General features: G+C 35.1%; 2 protein-coding genes and 1 long non-coding RNA gene across 3 annotated transcripts in view; all 3 read right to left on the minus strand.

The window, feature by feature from the left end:
* Positions 1-20,255, minus strand: part of LOC132159480 (uncharacterized) — a 120,342-nt gene that overhangs the window by 12,073 nt on the left and 88,014 nt on the right. The window lies entirely within an intron of this gene.
* On the minus strand, positions 3,732-7,717 carry LOC132159487 (major histocompatibility complex class I-related gene protein-like). Its single transcript, XM_059569009.1, has 5 exons — positions 7,593-7,717; positions 6,555-6,821; positions 6,180-6,458; positions 5,685-5,975; positions 3,732-4,034 (listed from the first exon to the last, which is right to left on the minus strand). The coding sequence occupies exons 1-5, from the start codon at positions 7,657-7,659 to the stop codon at positions 3,925-3,927; spliced, it is 1,014 nt and encodes a 337-aa protein (XP_059424992.1). The 5' UTR covers positions 7,660-7,717; the 3' UTR covers positions 3,732-3,924.
* On the minus strand, positions 13,780-14,581 carry LOC132159050 (uncharacterized). Its single transcript, XR_009437745.1, has 3 exons — positions 14,471-14,581; positions 14,312-14,370; positions 13,780-13,852 (listed from the first exon to the last, which is right to left on the minus strand). It is a non-coding gene; the product is annotated as an uncharacterized LOC132159050 (long non-coding RNA).

Below are 20,255 nucleotides of genomic sequence, written 5' to 3' on the forward strand. Positions count from 1 at the left end.
GATGTGTGAATACGTGCTTGATATTGTTCAACTCTTCTGGATCTGATGTCATAAACCAGAATAATGACAGTAGCCACGCCCACCAGAGCAGAGAGGACCAATCGGATCACAGCTTCAGTAGAACCACAACAGTGAACAGAGTCTGAGGAATAAAAACATCAAACTGAGATCAGCTCAGTCAATAAACTTTAATATCAAGAGTACTTTGAAAAACAGGGACAGATGATCTGTACTCACCATAGACAGAAACTCTGAAACTTTTACATACTGTTTTGATCCCATTGTAAATAGTACATATCTTCCTGGATGTTGAGTTGTGATGTTTGTGATGGTCAGAGATCCAGTTTGATGGTTCAGCTTCAGTCTGTCTCTAAATCTCCTATCAGCACCATTATCATATAGAGTGATGTTGTCGGACCATTTATCGATTTGAGTGATTAAAGTGTTTTTATTTAAAAATGTTCACTGAAACAGATTATCATCCATTATTTCAGTACGACCAGAGTTCAGAGTCTGAATCTTCCATTTTCATCATCTTATAACTATTCATTCAGATATTAAATGAATATTATTCTGCAGCAGCACAAAATTATCTTGAATGAAAGTATTTTTATATGGACCAATAAATTCATAAAGCAAATAAAAGAATATAAAGGATTTTACTAAAATAAGAGTGAGTTTGGGCGGAAATTCAAACTTGATAACACAGTAAAAATCACAGTTTAGTTATTTCAATATGAGAATGGCAGTGAATATTAATAATCTTTAAGTAAATAAATAATCCAACTGTAGCTTTGATTTGAGCAATTGCCCTGCTATGGGTTATTGGCTTTGCTAATTAAGCCATCAACAGAAGCATTCATCCCTCCTTGTGTGAAGACCAACAAATGTAAAGACCTACACTTCATTCATTCAGACACTTCATTCAAATCAAGTCACATTTCCAAAGTAATGCTGCGAGAAAATAACGGCAATTTGGAAACAACGTTCATGTAATGAGACATCAGAAGTCTCTAAAGAAAATATTCCATGTTTTTCCTATGGCAAATATAAGTTAGCAATAGCGTTTATAATTAAACCACAGTGGCTAAAAATTTACAGTGGTCTGAGACATCATGAAATGTTCTTTAACATCATAAACCATAAAATGCTGTCAGGGTTCTGCCATGGTTTATTTTCATAACAGGTCAACACAGTTCACAAGTTAACACGGTCACATTTCCTTGATTCAGTAGCTGCACAATGTGACGCCGAGAGTCCTGTCTTCAATCCAGAGATCTGGAGCTGAACCAGTGTAGATCGGTAGCTTGGTGGTTCATTACTGTCGTCTCACGTCTATTAGCATGTGTTCGAAACCCGCGCCAACACAGACTAACTTTATTTTATTTTTTTTATTTATACTACTTACTTCAGCCACTATGGACAATCATACAAAAACATTTACATTTATTCACTTAGCTGACGTTTTTATCCAAAGCGACTTATAATTGCTATATATGTCAGAGGTTGCATGCCTCTGGAGCAACTAGGGGTTAAGTGTCTTGCTCAGGGACACATTGGTGTCTCACAGTGGATTCGAACCCAGGTCTCTCACACCAAAGGCATGCGTCTTATCCACTGCGCTAACACCACCCCAAAAACTTGTAATCTGACACGACACTTATAACATGTCTCTTTTGTTTGTCTCTTTCTACTTCTAATCAATTATAGTCCCTCCCAGTTTATCTGTGCCATTCATCACCCTTAATCTTTTTTGGTTATTCTTTCATGATTGGATATCAACAAGATCTGGTCACACAGACCACCAATGGAGAAGTATTCCTAACACCCTTCTGTCTCTTGCTATGAAAATAAGACTTGAAAATTTGACTTTGATGAGAAATGTTGGAGTTGATAAATTCATAATGAGATCTCTGGCATTAACAAGTCTGAGCAAAATAACTTTAAAAACCACAACACCAATAAAGACAGAAAATCTGAGCGTGTTTATAATGAGATCTCTTGCTTTTGATTGACTTTGTTATTCTGGTGAATCTGAGCAAAATAACTCTTTACTCTAGTTTAAAAACATACAAGTTTTCTTCATGGGTCTTTTTTCCAGTAGAAATGTGTAGATTTGCTGCCTAAGTCTACATGTATCAGACGCTCTTTGATATAAATCATTTTTTTAAAAGTCACAATTTGTGCATTTGTAAAATAGCTTTTTCAATCTTAAAAACATCTCTCAATATCAAACACAGAGCTAGGCTAGATTATTGTAATGCTTTACTGGGTTTTTGCTCTGCAGGTTTTATAATAAAAGTCCAGCAGCACAAGTTCTTAAAATCAGGAAGTGTAACCATATTAGCTCGCTTCTGTCAACACTGCACCGGCTCCCTGTTAAACATCACATATACATTTGTCAATCTAGAAGATTACTGATAAAGCCATGAATGGTTTAGCTCCTCAGAACTTGAACGAGCTCTTATCACATTAGTCCTTCACATTCACTATGGTCTCTCAATTCTGGACAGTTTATTATATCTACTCACTCTGTCAGTTTAAATTGAGATTAAAAACCCATCTCTAACCTAGAATATATTTAACACACTATCACATCTCTACAATTCACCCCAAAATTAAAATGTGCTGTTATTATGCTCGACATAACAACTGTAATAAAACATGCAGAGCCTCTTGAACCTCAGAATGCGAAAACTTTATTGATAAAGGCAAGCAAATACAGATAACAAACGGACAGCAGTAGTAAAGTGAGATTTGTCTCTTTATTAATCTGTTTTATGAATCTGAGGGAAATAAACAATGTACTGTAGTCTTTCAAACTGTATTTTTATATTGAAAGAGAGAGTGTCAAATCAAGTAGTCATTATGACACACACACACACACACATAAAAAAACACCACAAGACACACAAACACACACACACACACACATGAAGAACCTGTAAATAACAGTGTTCCACTTCAAATTTCAATAATTTCTGAAAATGACAAACATATAAAAGTCGTAAATTAAAGGGATAGTTCGTCCAAAAAGTACTCGCACTCAAGGCATCATACAGTAGGTGTATATGACTTTCTTCTTTCAGATAAATCCATTCAGTGTTATATTACATTTTTCCTTGCTCTTCCAAGCTTTATAATAACATGGGCAGATGTTTTTTTTTTTTTTTTTTTTTCAACAGTCCAAAAGACATCAAATAAAGCACATTTATCAATATTAAAATGTGGCTCACATGACTCGGGGTGTGAATAAAGAAAATATCCATATTCAAAACATTTTTCTCTCACTTCTGCTAACTGTCATAGATGGAAACTGTTCCGAGGACATATGCGTAGTGTAAGCACCAGTGATTAGTAACAAATACAGAAGCGCAATGTAGAGAAATCAAAACAAAATGACAATCACAAATTAGAAGCATAAAACGAGGATTTGTAAAGAAAAATGTCAGAGGATTTAGATATAAGCCAAGAGGAAACTTTTTTTCTTTGATAAAGTAAGGAAATTTAGCTTTTTTTTATTTTTGCAAGACTCACACTCACATGCACTATTTTTTTTTTTTTTTCAGAAATGCATCAATTCACTACACAAAGCCTTTATTCACACCCTGGAGCCATGTGAGGCACTTTTTTAATGTGGATGGATTTATGGCTTTATTTGACTACTTTTTGGAATGTTGAAGAAAAAAAATATCTGCCCATGCCATTCTAAAGCTTGGAAGTGCATGGAAAAATTGTAATATAACACTGATCAGATCGGAAGAAAGTCATATGCACCTAGAATACCTTGACGGTGAGTATAACATGGGCTAATTTTCATTTTTGTGTGAACTAGCTCTTTTAAATGGCATGCATGTATAAAAAAAACTGTTAGGAAATGACATCAGGTATGTACTTGATTTGGAAATATGTGTTTGATCTTGTTTAGCTGGATCTGATGCCATAAACCAGAAGAATGACAGTAGCCACGCCCACCAGAGCAGAGAGGACCAATCGGATCACAGCTTCAGTAAAACCGCAACAGTGGACAGCTTCTGAAGAATAAAAATATCAAACTGAGATCAGCTCAGTCAATAAACACTGTTATCAAGAATAGTTTAATTCGGAGCCTGTATGAAAACTAATAGCAGAAGAGTGGCTGAATTGCTTAAGGACACTGGATTTCTGTCAAAAGCATGTCAGCATGTGTTTAATGATTAGAATACAAAGATTGTAAACAGTTTACCATAACTAGATCCCAGTGTTTCCCACTTAGACTGCCCAAAATGAGAGCTCCAACACATTTTCAGTGTCAAGAGTAAAAGTTTTCTGCACTGGAGTGACTGGATTATAAAGGGATAGTTCACCATAAAAAAATACAAGTGTATTACTGTGTTATACTACTCACTCTCATATGGCTCGAAACCTGTAAGACCTCTGTTCATCTTTGGAACACAAATTAAGATATTTCTGATGAAATTTCTCCATAGACGTCAAAGGTCCTGCATAATCAAAGCACAGAAATACATATTGTAAGGACATTGTTAAAATAATCCATGTGATATCAGCAGTTCAACGGTAATTTTAAGATGATACAAGAATACTTTTTGTGTGAAAAGAAAGCTAACAACTTTTTTCAACAATCCTTCTTCTCTGCGTCACCCTATGGCACCATTTTGGAGATTATCAAGACATGCATGACTTTCCTCCATGTAAACAATGCTCATGCTGCAGCTGACAATAAATGCCTTATTTACTCTCTCCAAAATGGCACCATGGGGTGATGAAGAGTAAAAGAACTGTTGGATAAAGTTATTTTATTTTAATTTATTTATTTATTTTGTTCGCACAAAAAGTATTCTCGTAGCTTCATAATATTACAGTTGAACCATTGATGCCACATGGACTATTTTAACAATGCCCTTACTACATTTCTGTGTGTTGATCATGGGATGACCCTTGCTGTCATGGAGGTTCAGAAAGCTCTTGGATTTCATCAGAAATATTTTAATTTGTGTTAAATATATTTCCAAGATTATTAAATCTTTATGCACTGCCTCAAAGTTTTGATTGCTTGTTTGATCAGCCGTTTGATCAACCTTTATCGATTTGTTGCTGTTAAATTACAGTGTCAAATCCATCATGGCGGAGGTAATCATTGTAAATGAAGGTTTTAATCACAGATTCCCCAATTTGTTAATCTGTGTTTAAAATGAAGTGGTGCAACACAACTCGATTTAAAATAAAACCCAGATCAACTAATCTGAAACTTTGCTTAAATCAATCCTTGCTGATGAATAAGATCTTTCACAATAAGATCTCTGGCTTTTGACTGTAGATTTTTTTTATATGGTTTGTTGCATGAATTCATGCTTTGGGACAGCACTACAAATGGTTTTGCTATATATGCAATGGGGAAAATACAGACAGTGACATAGTGGCTTTGTGTAAGTAACTGGTTAATTGACAAATTTTAGTCTTGCCACAAGTTAACACTTTAAGTTATTCCCATCTTATTGTTTGCTGCAGTTGCAGCAGCATTCATATCTCCCTTAAATATCACAAAATCATCTATATTATTAAGCATTATATTCAGTTTGGTTTTAGTTCTATTAATTGACCTCTAACATCATCTACTTGAAAATAACATGAATAAACAAGCTTTCAAAAAAGATGTGAAAACAGTTAGGCTATTACCAACTTACTGGTGCTACTCTTGATCTCATTCTCAGTCAGAATCTTCCGGAAGGTCCGTCCCATGTGCTCTACCACACAAACAAACTGGTTCTTCTTCCACTCTTCTGGTTCAATAATGAGGGTAGAAGTCTTCTGAAAGGTCTCATCTTCATTTGGTAGCAGAGCTCCATAATCCACATCCTCATCTTGATCCTGTCCATTTTTTAACCAGGTGATAGTAAGCCCTGGTGGGTAAAAACCTGTGGCATGACACACTACAGGAGATGAGGGATGCCTCTGTAACAGAGACACTACAGGAGCTAAAAAAGATTGAGATAAATGTGAAGAAAATATTACTTCTTCAGATCAGATCAATTAAATAAATGCATCTAAATTGTGTTTAAATGAAGCAATTCATGACAAAAAAAAAAAAAAAAAAAAAAACAGAGAAGCACAAACGACTCAATTATAATAAAACACTTGTCAACTTGTTCAACAAATTATATGTCTGGAAGACAAGCTACCTCTTCTCTCTAAATCCACTTTTCTTAACATCAAAAAATGTTTTAACCAGTAAACACACTCATGTTGGTAGTATTGATTCAGTAATTTAAGATGGGCTGTGTCATTATTCCACTTCTCTGTTGTTATTAATCCCTGTGGTACAGCTGTGACGTATCTGAGCGCCTTCAAATCTAGTGAGATAAAATCCTCTCCATCATATCCGTACTGATCAAAACCTTGTGAGTATCCAGTCTTATCCTCCCAACCACATCCATACATCCTCTGATACGTGTGAACACCTGAAGAAGACAGAATGGGAACCGTAAGATCTGCCCTTTTTTATTGTATGACAATCTTTCACAATTAAAAGAGTAGTATAAAGTGTTTTAACTCACCATATGACTGACTGAATTGCTGCATTATAACAGTAATGTTGATTTTATTGGTCTGCTGTACTCGTTCTCTGATCTCATTGTATTCTTTAAATCTGTCTCCAGACATAAACTTCTTCATCCAGTCCTGTCTGGGAATCAGCTTCTTTATCTCACTGTCATAATAATCAATCTGTCGTCCATCCAGAGTAGTCACGGCAAAAAACTCTGGGATTCCTGCAATCGCCTGTCCATTTATTTCAGTGTAAAGTGTGGTGAAGGTGTGCGACTCTAAACAAATAAAGACATAAAGCTCTCAATCACAATTATGTTAATTAAAAATAAAGCTAAAATAAAACAAAATTAATGATGGATAAAATATAAATTTAATTAAATCTAAACTGGAAATATTGTCTGGAAAACAAAGAAAGCTTCTCTATCAGGGAATTCTGGCCAGTGTTCTGTTTTATGCAGTTCTATGCTGGGGAGAAGATGATGACAATATGATTAATAAAATCATAGAAAGGCAGGTTCAGTTATTGGATTTATTCATGATTCTCTTGAGGTTATTGTGGAAATAAAATTGAAAATGATTTTTTTTTTACTATGAAAGACATTCACACAATGTGTAACAAAAGCAAATGAGTTGTTGATGGATTTATTTTGATGCTTATTGTGTCGTTTTTAATGTCTTATGCTGGCAAATAAGTTTCCCCTTATAGTGATTAATAAAGTTTCCTCACCTTAACATTAAGAACTGGACATAAAATCTAAAAGCAATATTTATATAAACTGTAAAACAATATTTAAAAAACATAAAATAAAAACAACTAATGACAAAATCACAAAACAAAATTATTAAATATAAACCATAATCAACATGAAAACTAAACGTATAAAAATATAAACTTATTCAGCATATTAATAAAACTAAACCAACTCAGGTTTAACACGCAGAATTAGCTAAAGACTTTGCTGACAGAGCAATCTCTCTTTCCTTGTTAATGCCACGTAGCTAACAGAAAATAGAACCTTTAAACAACGTTCTGAAATGGATCTCACCTGAGTAAACAAAAGTTATGTAGATGAAGAAAATGATGAACTTCATTTTGGATAAAAATCCATGCATTTCACTCTAAAATAGGTGTAGTTGTCAAAGAGTGCTGCAAACTCTAGACTTCAGCAAGATGCAAAAAAGAAAAGTGGTTACAAAAGGAAGTATCAGAGCGTATGATGAACAATCTCAATAGAGATGTTTAGGGAGCTTTTATAATGCTTTTATAAATTTTTTGTTATTACTAATTTAACCAGTAATTTATTACTTGGTACCAGAGCAGAAACAACTGAAGCATTAAAAACAGATTTACAACTCACCAACCTAATATGAAAAACATTCTCTTCATCTGTTCGCTGAAAACATTCATGACTGAACTGTGATATCAGTGGCGTAGCAGACAGAGAGCCACTGTGGTGGGGTGGGGGGTGGTGGGGGGCATGTTTTATGTTTGTGGGCCCCACGATAACCTCCCTGTGCTGGGTTGAGTTGTATCATGTGCCGATATGAATATACATTTCTCTCCATTTTTTGTTTCACTATGGATGGGCCACAAGAGAAATATTAAGGAATAATTCAAGACAGTTATATGCAGATATCAGCATATGTTGAAGTAGATTTGTGTCTTGTCATCTCTGAGAAAATATTCAGATGCCAAAAGCGCCATCAGCTTGTACTTTAAACCGGTTAAACCGTTCACCTGCATAACTCTTGCCCAAAGTTAGCATGTTGCTTAATACCAGCCTTCATGGTTTAAAACAAAATTATTTCCAATATTGCGATGGATCAAACTGACATACATCGATTTTGCGCTAAGGCACTCTGCGATCTTTATCTGGCTGAATCGTCCCCAAACCTCAGTTTCCGTTCTCACGTCTCTCTCTTTTAACATCATGAAAATCAACAAGCTTTTACTGATCTTACATTTTCATCTGAAGCATGATAAGCAGTAGTCAGGGGGGAAGGGTGGTGACAGAGTGCATAGGCCCAGAGATCTGTGGGGCCTGCAGTCCACTGAACGTGATTTTGATTGGGCCCCAAAGCACAGAGCCCAGAATTCCTATGGACGGCCCTGATGATAAGAATAATGTTGGATTTCATAGCTGTTGATGAAAAAAAATTAAAAATTGTATGGAGCAGAAGTCAGAAAATGTTGTTCATACAAGTAGGAAGAAACACTCCAGCCACAAACCACTGACCTAATTTATCTTAAAATATACACACTATTGGAGACGCTGTTTGTACACCAAAAAACTAAACCACATTAGATGTAGAAAAATCAGACCACAGCAGGTTTAAAGGTCCCATGACAGGAAAATTTCACTTTTTTAACATTAAAGTCCAAGTGAAAACAAAATTGATCATATTTACTTTGTTTGCCTAAATTGATTGTTTGTGGTCAATCCACACAAAAAATACATTTTTGGCTTCGTAATCTTTAATCAAAATCTGTCAATGCCCCCCTCCCCTCTGCATTGGAGGACCTTCCCTGATGATGTAAGTTTGAAGGTTTGGGTGTCTGCTTAGCATCCGTAACCACTCCCCCACGTGTGTTTGCGAGCATTGACAGCGTGTGAAAGGAGAGATGGTGAGGAGGTGCATTTTTGGTTGTGACACTTACAAAACACTTCCCATTCCCTAAAAATCCCTCGTTACAGATGTTTAGAATTTTTACATTTCGAGGAAGGAGGGGTAACAGAGAGGTCACGGATGTGCTTGAAGCACTTCACGCGAGAATGCTTCAAAAACCGATTGTCTGCGTTTAGATCTGCCTCCATTTCTGAATGAAACATCTACTTTTCTAGATCCAATCAGGTGCTAGTTGGAAAATAAAGCCATGGACACTATTTTTCCTCATTTAGTATTCCGTTTCTCTTGGAAATACGTCACAACACTGGAGAAAAGTCGTTTGCAACTTCCAGTTCACATGGACTTTAATATGAGTTTCCCTAGCCTGTCTATGGTCCCCCAGTTGCTAGAAATTTCGATAGGTGTAAACAAAGCCCTGGGTGTCCTGCTCTGCCTTTGTGAAAACGAGAGCTCAGGCAGCCGATCTGGAATCTTCTCCTTATGTCCTCATACGGGAAAACGTTACCTCCCCTTTCTCTGCTTTGTCCGCCCAGAGAATTTGGAGAAAACAGTTAATTCAATCGCAATGTCAGCATAGGCATTACAAACTGAATTTTATGATATGGATTCGACAGCACCACCACAAACAGTGAGTAACAGTGTTCATTGTTTCTCTTAGTAGCATAGCATGAAACAAATAAGTTATTTAAATTGTGATTTACCTACAGAGAGCGATCAAAGAACGCCTTTACATGGTTCGGAGCTGTCAATCACACATCGCGAGTATATCTGCACACTTGCCCAAACTGCCGTTACAATGAATGATGCTGCACAACGAAGCTCTTGCTGTATTCATGTCGATATTATGTTTGCTGTTAGTTGTGCTGAAAGCATTTTGTGAGAGAAAACGCATTGCAATGATGAGATCACTGCATTCACGCCATAAACAGACTCAGTCTACTCAATGCTCATCACTGCAGCCTTTCATGTGATGGGAAACGATCTAAGAAATAATGCTTTAATCAACACTTCCACGATCCGTTAACCTCGACAGCTGTAATAGTAAAAAAAAAAAAAAAAAAACGTAGTAAAAGTTTTTGAGAGGGGTTGCACATGTAATACACATTTCGAATGCAAAGATGTCAGCCAATCACAACAGCTGGCGTTTACTCTGAGTCTCACAGACACACCCCTTCAATAAGAGCATTCAAGCCAGAGGGCTAGAATCAGGACATAAAAATGCTTTTTATTTCTAAATTTTAAATGTAAAAATCATACTAACAATATAAGTACACCTCAGGAAAGATAAAAAAAAAAACATGAAAAAAAAGAAAATAATCCAAATCATGGGACCTTTAACTTGAAATGACATTTATCATTTTTGCAGATGTTGCTGCAACAAACAGTAAAAGTTAATAGGCCTAACTGATCATAAAAACTATTACTCAATTGCCAAAAGAAGTTTTTCATGTCCGTGTGTTAAAGCGACCCCAATAATGTGATTTTTAGCCCCAAAAAGTAAATTTTACTAGGGGAACCCCCCCAAAAGACTTTTTATCGGGGGACCCCCTCAAAACGCGATTGGGCTCATTTTGAGTAGGAATTGGGCAGGTTTTGTTGTGAAAACCTGGCAACCCTGAGTCTCAGTATGGCAGAAGCAGTGGATGGATAAGCTACCAAAATGCGAACTGGCTATCTGAAACAATGGGGGATAGGGATAATGTGACCAGATGTCCTGTTTTTTCCCAGGAGTCACAATTCGTTGTTAATCAGACAGAATCGCGCTGATAGAAGTGCTCTCTCTCTCGCACGCTCCACTTCTTCAGTTCTTATATACAGTGTACTATCAGTTCTCAGCACTCAAATACACACAGCAGTCCAAATGTCTATCATGTAGTCATTATGGGTTAAGTGAACGTAAACAGGTTGCTGAGAAATGAACCTGTGTCTTTTGCATGCCTTCTGTCTTAAAGGGACAGCATTCCTAATTAAGTACCTATTCATGTCAAGGTGCAATAGGTGATTGTCTTCAGAAACAGTTTTTTTGTTATACTGCTTGAAAGTCTCCTCACATCCCGATAGCAATCAATCAACAAATATCAACAACCCGGTCTCCGTTCCTGGTTTTGTAGTAGTTTTAAAGTTTTCTCGCTGGTTAACAACACATGATGTAACCCAGCGGTTCCCAATTCCAGTGCTCGCGCAGATATTTTACGTCTCGCTTAGTTCACACACCCGATTCAGGTGACCAACTCGAGCTACGTGAAGGAACTGTTCCAATCGATATGATCCCTACACCGGGTTCATTAGTATTGTTCATAGAAGCTGTTCTTCATCTAACTGATCAATGAAAAGAAAAAAAAATAGATACAAATACAGATCTACAATTACACTAGTCACTAAAAGTGATGTCATGCCTACAAAAATCTTGAATGCATGCAAAAATGAGAGAACCAACAAAATATTAGCAACTGATTATGTTGTAGTCAATGTAGACTATAAAGTGTCAACTATCAAGTGTCTGAAAGTCGAAGTTGTCATTAAAAACAATTCAGACATCACGTTAGTGTAAATAAAAAAAGTTCTTTAAACTCTAATCTTTAATGTCATACTTAAACTAACGTTGTTGGGTGTCTGAGCTTCATATTCATCATTATTTATATGACTGAACTGTAATATTTATCTGGTTGAATCCTCCCTCAACCTCAGTTAGTTTCCGCTCACATGTCTGTCTTCTTTAACATGGCAAAAAACAACAAGCTTTTGCTGATCTTACATTTTCAAATTAATTCTGGGCCTGGTTTGGTATTCTTCTACCATTAGTTTCCAAACAAGCCCAGAATTTATGTAAAGTTTTGAATTTGATATCCATATCTATCGGTCTGTTATTTTGTGTTGTGAGCATCATGTTTGACCTTTGACCTTAATCTTTTCTTCTGGAGAACCTAAGCAGTGTAGATGCCTGGACCAATGGTTTAAGTATGATAAATAAGATACAATTGCCATAATAACAGAATAAACATCCTATTTTACCAGTAATAATGACATAAAAGGTAGGAAAAATACTCTCTTTTTTTCTCTTATCATTTCTTCAACAAGAAGTTGCCTCTGAAGCACCTCCGACTGGACGAACCATCGAGAGAAGAAACATTCACAGACTGTGATAACGCACTTCCACTCTTAATAATATCCTTCATCTTAGTTCTTTATTAACTTGATATCAAAGTTTGACTTCTTGCTCTCTTCTTTATCTCTTCTTATCATTATACGAGCAAATGGTAATGCATAAATTCTGTTCATCACTATCAGTTCTTACCCATCTGTGAGGATTTGTGATTACCTGATGGTAATAGTTTTAGCTGTTGTTGTATCCTGAGATAAACTAGAGTGATCATTGTACAAGATACTATAACCGTGTTACCTCAGAGAGGTTAATATAAATTAATTTTACTGGTATAAAAAAGACACATGAGCTTAATAATAATAATATTCATGAGCTTAATAATAATAATTTACATTGACAAATAATGTTTTAATACTGTAAATATATATAGCACTCTGCTGACCTTTAAAGGGGTCATCAGATGCCCATTTTCCACATGTTGAGTCTTTAGGGTTTTAATGAAAATTCTATCACAAATGTTGGTTAAGATTTTTTTAATGATAGTGTAAACAACACCCTTTTTAACCTGTTTCAGTGCATGTCTCTTTAAATGCTAATGAGCTCTTCTGACCCCACCCCTCATGATATTGATTATTTTAGCTGCAGAACCTGCTAACTAGCACATTATTAGGAAAGGCAATTTGCACATATTCATAAAAGAACCTTATAGTCACTTCTTCTGTAGGTGAAGTTAAATCACGAATGATTTGCGTGAACATAGACACAATTATTTTGATTGGGGCGCATTCCTTCAAAAACAAAATGAATCCTCTGTGTTTTCAGCGGCTCAGATGTTGTGAGTAAATGATGACTGCTATGTTCATTATAACATCCTACAACAAAACAATTCAATCACTTAATCTGAGACATTCTTGTTTACACCTGCTCCAGAAAAATGCCAGCAGTGTTGCCAGATTGGATGGATGATTTACAGCCCAAAAAGCTCTCAAAAACCAGCCAAAACTTTCACTGTCAAAATAATGTGATAAAATATTGCCATGTCAATCAAGATTACTAAGGAACATTTTTACCTCTCTAAAACAAAATAATGATGACGAAATAATATAAATAAATAGTTACATTTTCCAGATGAAAGGATCAAAAAAGAGAAAATACATTTAAAAAGAATCAAACCCAAACCTGTCCAATCTGGCAACACTGAATGCCAGCGTCAGCACAGTTGTGTTTGTATTTCTCCAGGAGACACTCAACATATAAAAAATAGAGAGACTCTTGAACATCAGAGTGAGAAAACTTTATTGATAAAGGCAGACGGACAGAAAAAAACATCCAGTGTAAGCAAAGCAATCTTTGTTTATTTGCAGTATCTATCATTCAGGATCACAAGCCTATCAAACATCACTTTAAAATATTCTGACAAAACTAATATCTTCAGTTGTATTTGAAACAGTAATAGTATTTAAAGTCAGATGCAGTTTTGTTCAGATCATTATTTGTGAGGAAACTGAATCACACAGAGTTTGATCATCGTTCTGTGTCGAAACACGTGTAAATCACTTCAGTCACTTCAGATTCCTGTAACAGTAAATATAAATAATTCACATTACATAAATAACAAAAAACGTCCTGCAGATTCATCATGAGAATTGATAATACTTTGGACCAGAGCAGCAAATTTAGAGTATTATGGGATAAAATCAGTGCTTCTTAAATTGAATTATCTAACGGAGAATCTCTGTGTCTTTTATGTTTTATTACTTTTATTATGAAATTTTATTACAAAAGATCAAAAATAAAACCAAGCAACAAAATTTACCATTGAAAGCATAAAACGTGTAAAATATAATATACCCCTCACTGCCAAATAAGTGTAATGAGTTAGTGAAGTGGTTTGTAGTATGCAGTGATACACATTTTAAACAGGAATGTTCTATTGCTATGTGCAGTTATTTTGAACTGTAAAATAAATAATAAATACATTTAAATAATAACAAATCAATGTAAGTTTGATTTGAACAACACAGAGACTCTTACCTTCATCAGTTCAGTGTGTTTGTAGAGTTTTACAGCAGCTTGAGTTACGTCTTCATGAACTGTAATGACAGACATGTTCATCAAAATATGAAGAATATTGTTGATTCCCAAATAAAACTCAATGTTTTTACAGATGTGTGAGCTGTAGATTCACTCGACCTGAGTCTCTGTGTTTCCAGCAGATACAAAACATCACCATTACAACCACAATCACCAGAGATCCAGCAGCAACAGAGATCAGCACTATCAGAGATTCAGAGTCTGGAGGAGACTGTGATGGAGGATGTGATAGAGGATGTGTAGAAGGATGTGGGTCAGGTGTTGTAGCGGCTGAATAAATCAACACATATCTCATAGTTATTTTATCTGAACATGTCTGACAGAGCTGATGTTTAATGCTGGTACTGTTAGTCCACATCTAAATGTGTATCTCAAGATTTAAGATTCATATTTAACACGATTATACTGTCAGAGAAGAAAAAGTCATAAAAAATGATCAAATAGAAGAAAAAAAACAATAAGGTAAGAGGAGAGTGCCTCCGTAATTCTGTGTGTGGTTTGCTTGTTTTATAAATACTCATTAAAATAATTATTTGTGTAAAAATACTTAATAAATAATAATTCTTCTGAAGTAATTGTGACTCACCATAGACAGTAAGACTGAATCTGTGTCTATCCTCTGATCTGCTGCTGATGATCCTCATTTCATAAAGTCCAGAGTGTGTGGTTCTGGTGTTTGTGATGGTCAGAGATCCAGCCTGAAGATCCAGCTTCAGTCTGTCTCTGAATCTCCCATCAGCACCATCAAATATCTCACTGGTCTTTGTCCTAATTCTAGCTATAGACGGTTTCATCGGGCGCACGCGCCTGGACCGAAGTTAACTTCCGGTCTGTGTTGTGTATATCGGTCTGGCTGCGGTGCCTTCTGCAAACGCAGTTAAAGTCAAGGTGATGAGTAGACTGAAGTTGGGCTCAGGTGGTTGTACTGCGGGATTTGTTTCCCATACATTTATTTATTTTTGGAGACTCGCCACAATTTTAAAACTGATCGATTTTCAAAAACGCTTCGTTGAATAAACATGAGTAACGTTATGTACTGCACGTTTAATAATACTAATTCCTTACATTTATATGTTTAAATATCAAAACGTCTACCGGAAGTTAAGTTAGGTCCACAAAAGCGCGCATGCAAAGTAACGTTTGTTTATGTTGTTGCCGTTGAAACCGTCTATAAGAATCTTGTTCATTCCGAATTTCCAGTCAATCTTATCATCTGTCTGTATTTCAGTGCCATGAATCTGTAGAGTGACAGAATCTCTCTCCTTCACTGAAACTGACTTCACTGTGTCTGTATCAGCAAACACACCTGAAAAACAAGGAACAAAGTCTAGTTTTATCAAATTTACATTCGAAATTAATAATATTCAGACCAATCACATGAACACAACAGAAGCAATCTGGTGTGTGGATTATTAAATTGCATTTTTATAGTGATTTTGAACAAAACTGCTTTCCCCATGCAGGAACTGAAGCTGATTTGAGCTAATGTAATAACTGGACATAATGTAATGAATATTACATTAGTATTGTAATAAAATGTTCATAATGTAATAATTTTCTCAGTACGTAATAAAATCATGAGCTAATAATGTAATACATTTTCAGTGTAATAATTTTTCACATAATGTAAAAGGTTGAGAAATGTATTAGATTATGAACACACTGTGGCAGCTTATAATGTATTCACAGTTCACAAGGTAATACCAGCACATCATTTAAAACAATTATTATTGTTTACAATGTCATAATTATCTATCAGTATAATAAATTTTACTTAAAACATAGACATTAAGTCATTTTTATAAACATGCCATAGAAAAAAAAAAGAAAAAATAACCTTACTGTGTGCATTTTGAGACAAAATAAAGGCACTGATATATTTTAGGATCACTCTGTGCAAGTTTCTTTCATTTGAAACAGCTCAGACTTACATTTTAGTCTGGGACTAGGCTTAAGCCTTGTCTGTGAAACTGGGGGATAGTCATTTAAATGGTTGCTTATATTCTACTCAAATGTTTAGGCCTAATGTATTTATAATTTTGTCGATATGATTAGACAGTTTCATCTTCCTGAGATAAATATCACATAACTGACACATCATTCTCAGGCTGTTATACTGATGATTTCACTTCCACTTACAGCCCAGAAATGATGCATGATTGTGAGTTGTACTTTATTTTTTAACATATTCTCTGATGTTCATTCACGTTATAACTTGTATGAAAAATTGTTCATTTGACTAGTGCTTCATGCTGCTGTTGTCTGAGGCAGATGACACAATCTATCCCTGAATAAATTTGAAACTTTTATTTATTTTTTATTTATTTTTTCAAATTTGATCATAAAAACTACCTTAAATTCAAGGACATAGAATTTAGTATGGGCGCAACTGAATTGTTCCTAGCAATAATTTTGATCAGTTCAAATATATTTATATGTAAACACTGTTATTGTCATCATACCACGGACATTACCAGAGATGTTAAAGTTCACATGAAATCAAAATTTACAATATTTTATTAGCGGACCTTGATAGTCTTAAGGTCAACAATGAATCTGTGCTTAATAAGTTAATCTTCTCAAAAAAAAAAAAGATAAAGATTGTTTTGGTAATCTTTAGTCAAAATCAGATCATTTGCTTTCGCTCTTTAATGACATTCCTTCTCTGATGACATCAGTTTGACGGTTTGAGCAGATTATACTTGATATGTATATACATATTATACTATACGCTGTGAGTGGAAGATGAGAGGAGGAGCTCAAAAATAAACCCCGCCCCCTACTTAATATTCCATTTCAGTTGAAAATACAACTTCAAAGTAAATATGTCAGCCAGCTGTGCTCTTTCAAGGATGTGCATTTAATGCATGGCCGGAGTAAGAACATCATCTAAGTGTTTAAAACATGCAAAGTAGGATTGCCAACTGTCCCTGTATTTAAGCATCATTCCATATTAAATCCACACAGAAAGCAGTTTATCATATCACACACATAGGGAGCTAATCTCACACACACACACACACACACACACACACACACAAATAACCCTAAGAGTACCATTAGTTAAACTGCATAACATAATTGGCAAACTCCTCTGTGCGTATTTGCATTTGCGCTCTGGAGAGCATCAGATGTTTCTATTTACAATGTTTGCAGCGTTGAGCAGTGTAGCTAATCACAGACACATCCACTGAACCGATGAACTGAGATGAGTGACATGCGTTTGAAATGATAAAGGGAGCACTCTTTGCACACACTAGACTATGTAATGCATTCAGAATTGTAATTAAAGAGTTGTTGTTTTTTTCATGATGCTAAGAGGAACAATTTCCCCTCACTAAAGTTCAGCTATAATGTAGTTATTATATATAAATGCTAAAATTAATCTCAGAATATGAGCATAGTTGCTTTGCTTAATCCACTCATGTACAAATTAATTCTAAAAAGAAATGAATTTTGTTCAGGAAAAGACTAAGCAAAGCAAATAATATGTTAAATAATTATCACGTCTGAGATTCTTTTTGACATTTATCTCTATATCTCTATCTCTTATAGGCTAAATAACAGCAAAAATATTTTGACTGTGCATTATATGTCCTGCTTATACTTTATTATACATTTAATTATATAAATATGAAAATATTACAATATTTTGTAATACAATTCTCATAATGTAATAATTGTTATAATGTAAATAAGTAATAATGTAAAGATTGTATTACATTTTGAGAAAATTATTACATTATGTACATTCTGTTACAATTCTAATGTAATACTTATTACATTATGTGCAGTTATTAAATTCTGAGTTGCTACAAACACTTTTACTTCACATGAGAATCAAGTCCCAACTGAAACTACAGCTGCAGCTGTTTGAGCTTTGGAGTTCCAGAACCATTGTTCTCTCTCACCGAACGTGTGTGCGCGCGCGTGTGTGTGTGTGTGTGCGTGCGTGCGTGTGTGTGACGGAAGAAAGGAAGGCAGGCATTTGGACCAAAGCACTGTGAGGAAAAGAAGGTTTGTCCCGTTTGTGTTTTACTAATAACACAATCATTTAAAGTATGAAACACTGTTATTTACAATTCACAGGTTTTTAATCATATTGTATGAGATACAACCCTCAGATTCACACTATTTACACGCTATTCACCAAACAGGATCTTAAGTAAAAACAGATTTTAACACAAACACAAACAGATTTTGCCACAAACACAAACAGAACCAAAATCTGTCAAACATCTTCAACGGTTTCAGTCCACAAATAAGAGAACACAAACTGGTTCAGTATTAAAATGACAGATGATCTGATGAGAGACTGAACTGTAGTACACTGTAAACCCTAATGTTGTCTTGACTTAAAAAATCAAGTAATCTTGACTAAACATTACTTAAAATTTTGCGTTTTGGCCCTGCCACTTAAAAATATGAATTAATTTAACTAATTTACCTTCAAAATGCATAAACTTAAGATTTCAAGTGTTGTTAGCTCAAAATCATGAGTAATCCTTTGGAAAAACTCAACGTCACTCTGTTCTTCCTTTAATGTGATTGGCCATGGGAGGAATTCTGCCTAGCAACAAGAGAACAAAAGCACTGATTGGTGGATTACAAAATTCGTCCTTTTGGTCTGTTTGGTTTGCTGAACTACATTTCAAGATGACTTTTTTTTTTTGTGTATTATGTTAGGTGAGTAAAGTTATGTAGATATAAACCCAGATAGCAACATTGTGTCGGCCCAGATCCGGCCCACATCTGGCACCCATGGAAAGATGATCTGGCCCACATGCAGCGTGGAATGATGGCACTTGGGCGGACTGCTCCTGTTTGCCAGAACTGAGCCACAAGCAGGCCATAGCAATGCCACATGTCAGCCAAGAGTAAAGAAATTAACCAGAACTGGACCTTATCTGAGTCACAAAATCTGTGTGTATTAAATATGAAGTAATTTCAGCCTTAATAAGCCTGTTAACAAGCAGAATCACTGAAGGAAAGAAGAGAACAGAAAAACAGAAGAGCAGAAACACAAGAACTACAACTGACTTCAGCCACAACCTTAGATGAAATCAACTGAAGATAAAATAAGACATTAAATCTCTCAAGATCTCAGCAGAGGAGGATTAAACTACTCCACAAACAGCTTTACCAGCTTCTCTTATTACTAACCAGATTGACTTTATTTATGTTAGACATCTAAAAAAGTTTTTTTATTGAGAATTAACAGAGGTTTAACTCTAATGTGTTTCACCATAACAGTGATTAGTGTTTCCATTAGTTGTGCTATTAATTGGGCTCTTATTATATAGTTTGTTTTTTTTGGCTGCTGTGATGGGTGTGTTTGTTAAACACATTTGCAGTTTCAAAGAAAGCTATAGTGACATGATATCAAGTGTCGGCTGTTATCTGTTGATGGTTTTTTAATCATCATGAAGTACACTGGTTCATTGATGTTTTTTTTAATCTAACAGTTATGTTGTTCCAGTAATACATTCATATTACAAACCCTGTGTTTCTGCCGCATGAGATCCAGCAGTATTATAACAATCAGTTAAAATCTTTTAACAAACATGAGTTTAAAAAAACTTAACCTATGCTGACACACACAGATATAAACAATCAACACATGAATCTCAATAATGGTTACAGTCAAAAATATTTAGATAAGCTGATCAATTCAGAACTTCACTGAAAAGCTACTGTCACAACAAAAACAACAGCAAAATATAAGCAAATATTTAGAATTAAACAAAATAATAGGACAATTCAGCTGCATAATTTATTCATGTTGCAATACGTGCTGGGAGTTTTGTACTATGCTAATACCCAGCATGCATTGCAGCAATGTACATTTGATTGTCACCATTGTTGAGATACATGTGCTGATTGT

The sequence above is a fragment of the Carassius carassius genome, chromosome 16 (assembly GCF_963082965.1).
Source record: "Carassius carassius chromosome 16, fCarCar2.1, whole genome shotgun sequence".
Lineage (NCBI taxonomy): Eukaryota > Metazoa > Chordata > Actinopteri > Cypriniformes > Cyprinidae > Carassius > Carassius carassius.

What these genes read in the sequence shown, in the direction of transcription:
- LOC132159487 (XM_059569009.1), bottom strand. Translation starts at nt 7,659, where the DNA reads ATGCATGGATTTTTATCCAAAATGAAGTTCATCATTTTCTTCATCTAC. An exon ending in AGTGGATTTAGAGAGAAGAG is followed by an intron (nt 5,976 to 6,179) that starts GTAGCTTGTCTT and finishes AATCTTTTTTAG; the next exon opens with CTCCTGTAGTGTCTCTGTTA. An exon ending in TGAGATCAAGAGTAGCACCA is followed by an intron (nt 4,035 to 5,684) that starts GTAAGTTGGTAA and finishes TTTATTCTTCAG; the next exon opens with AAGCTGTCCACTGTTGCGGT.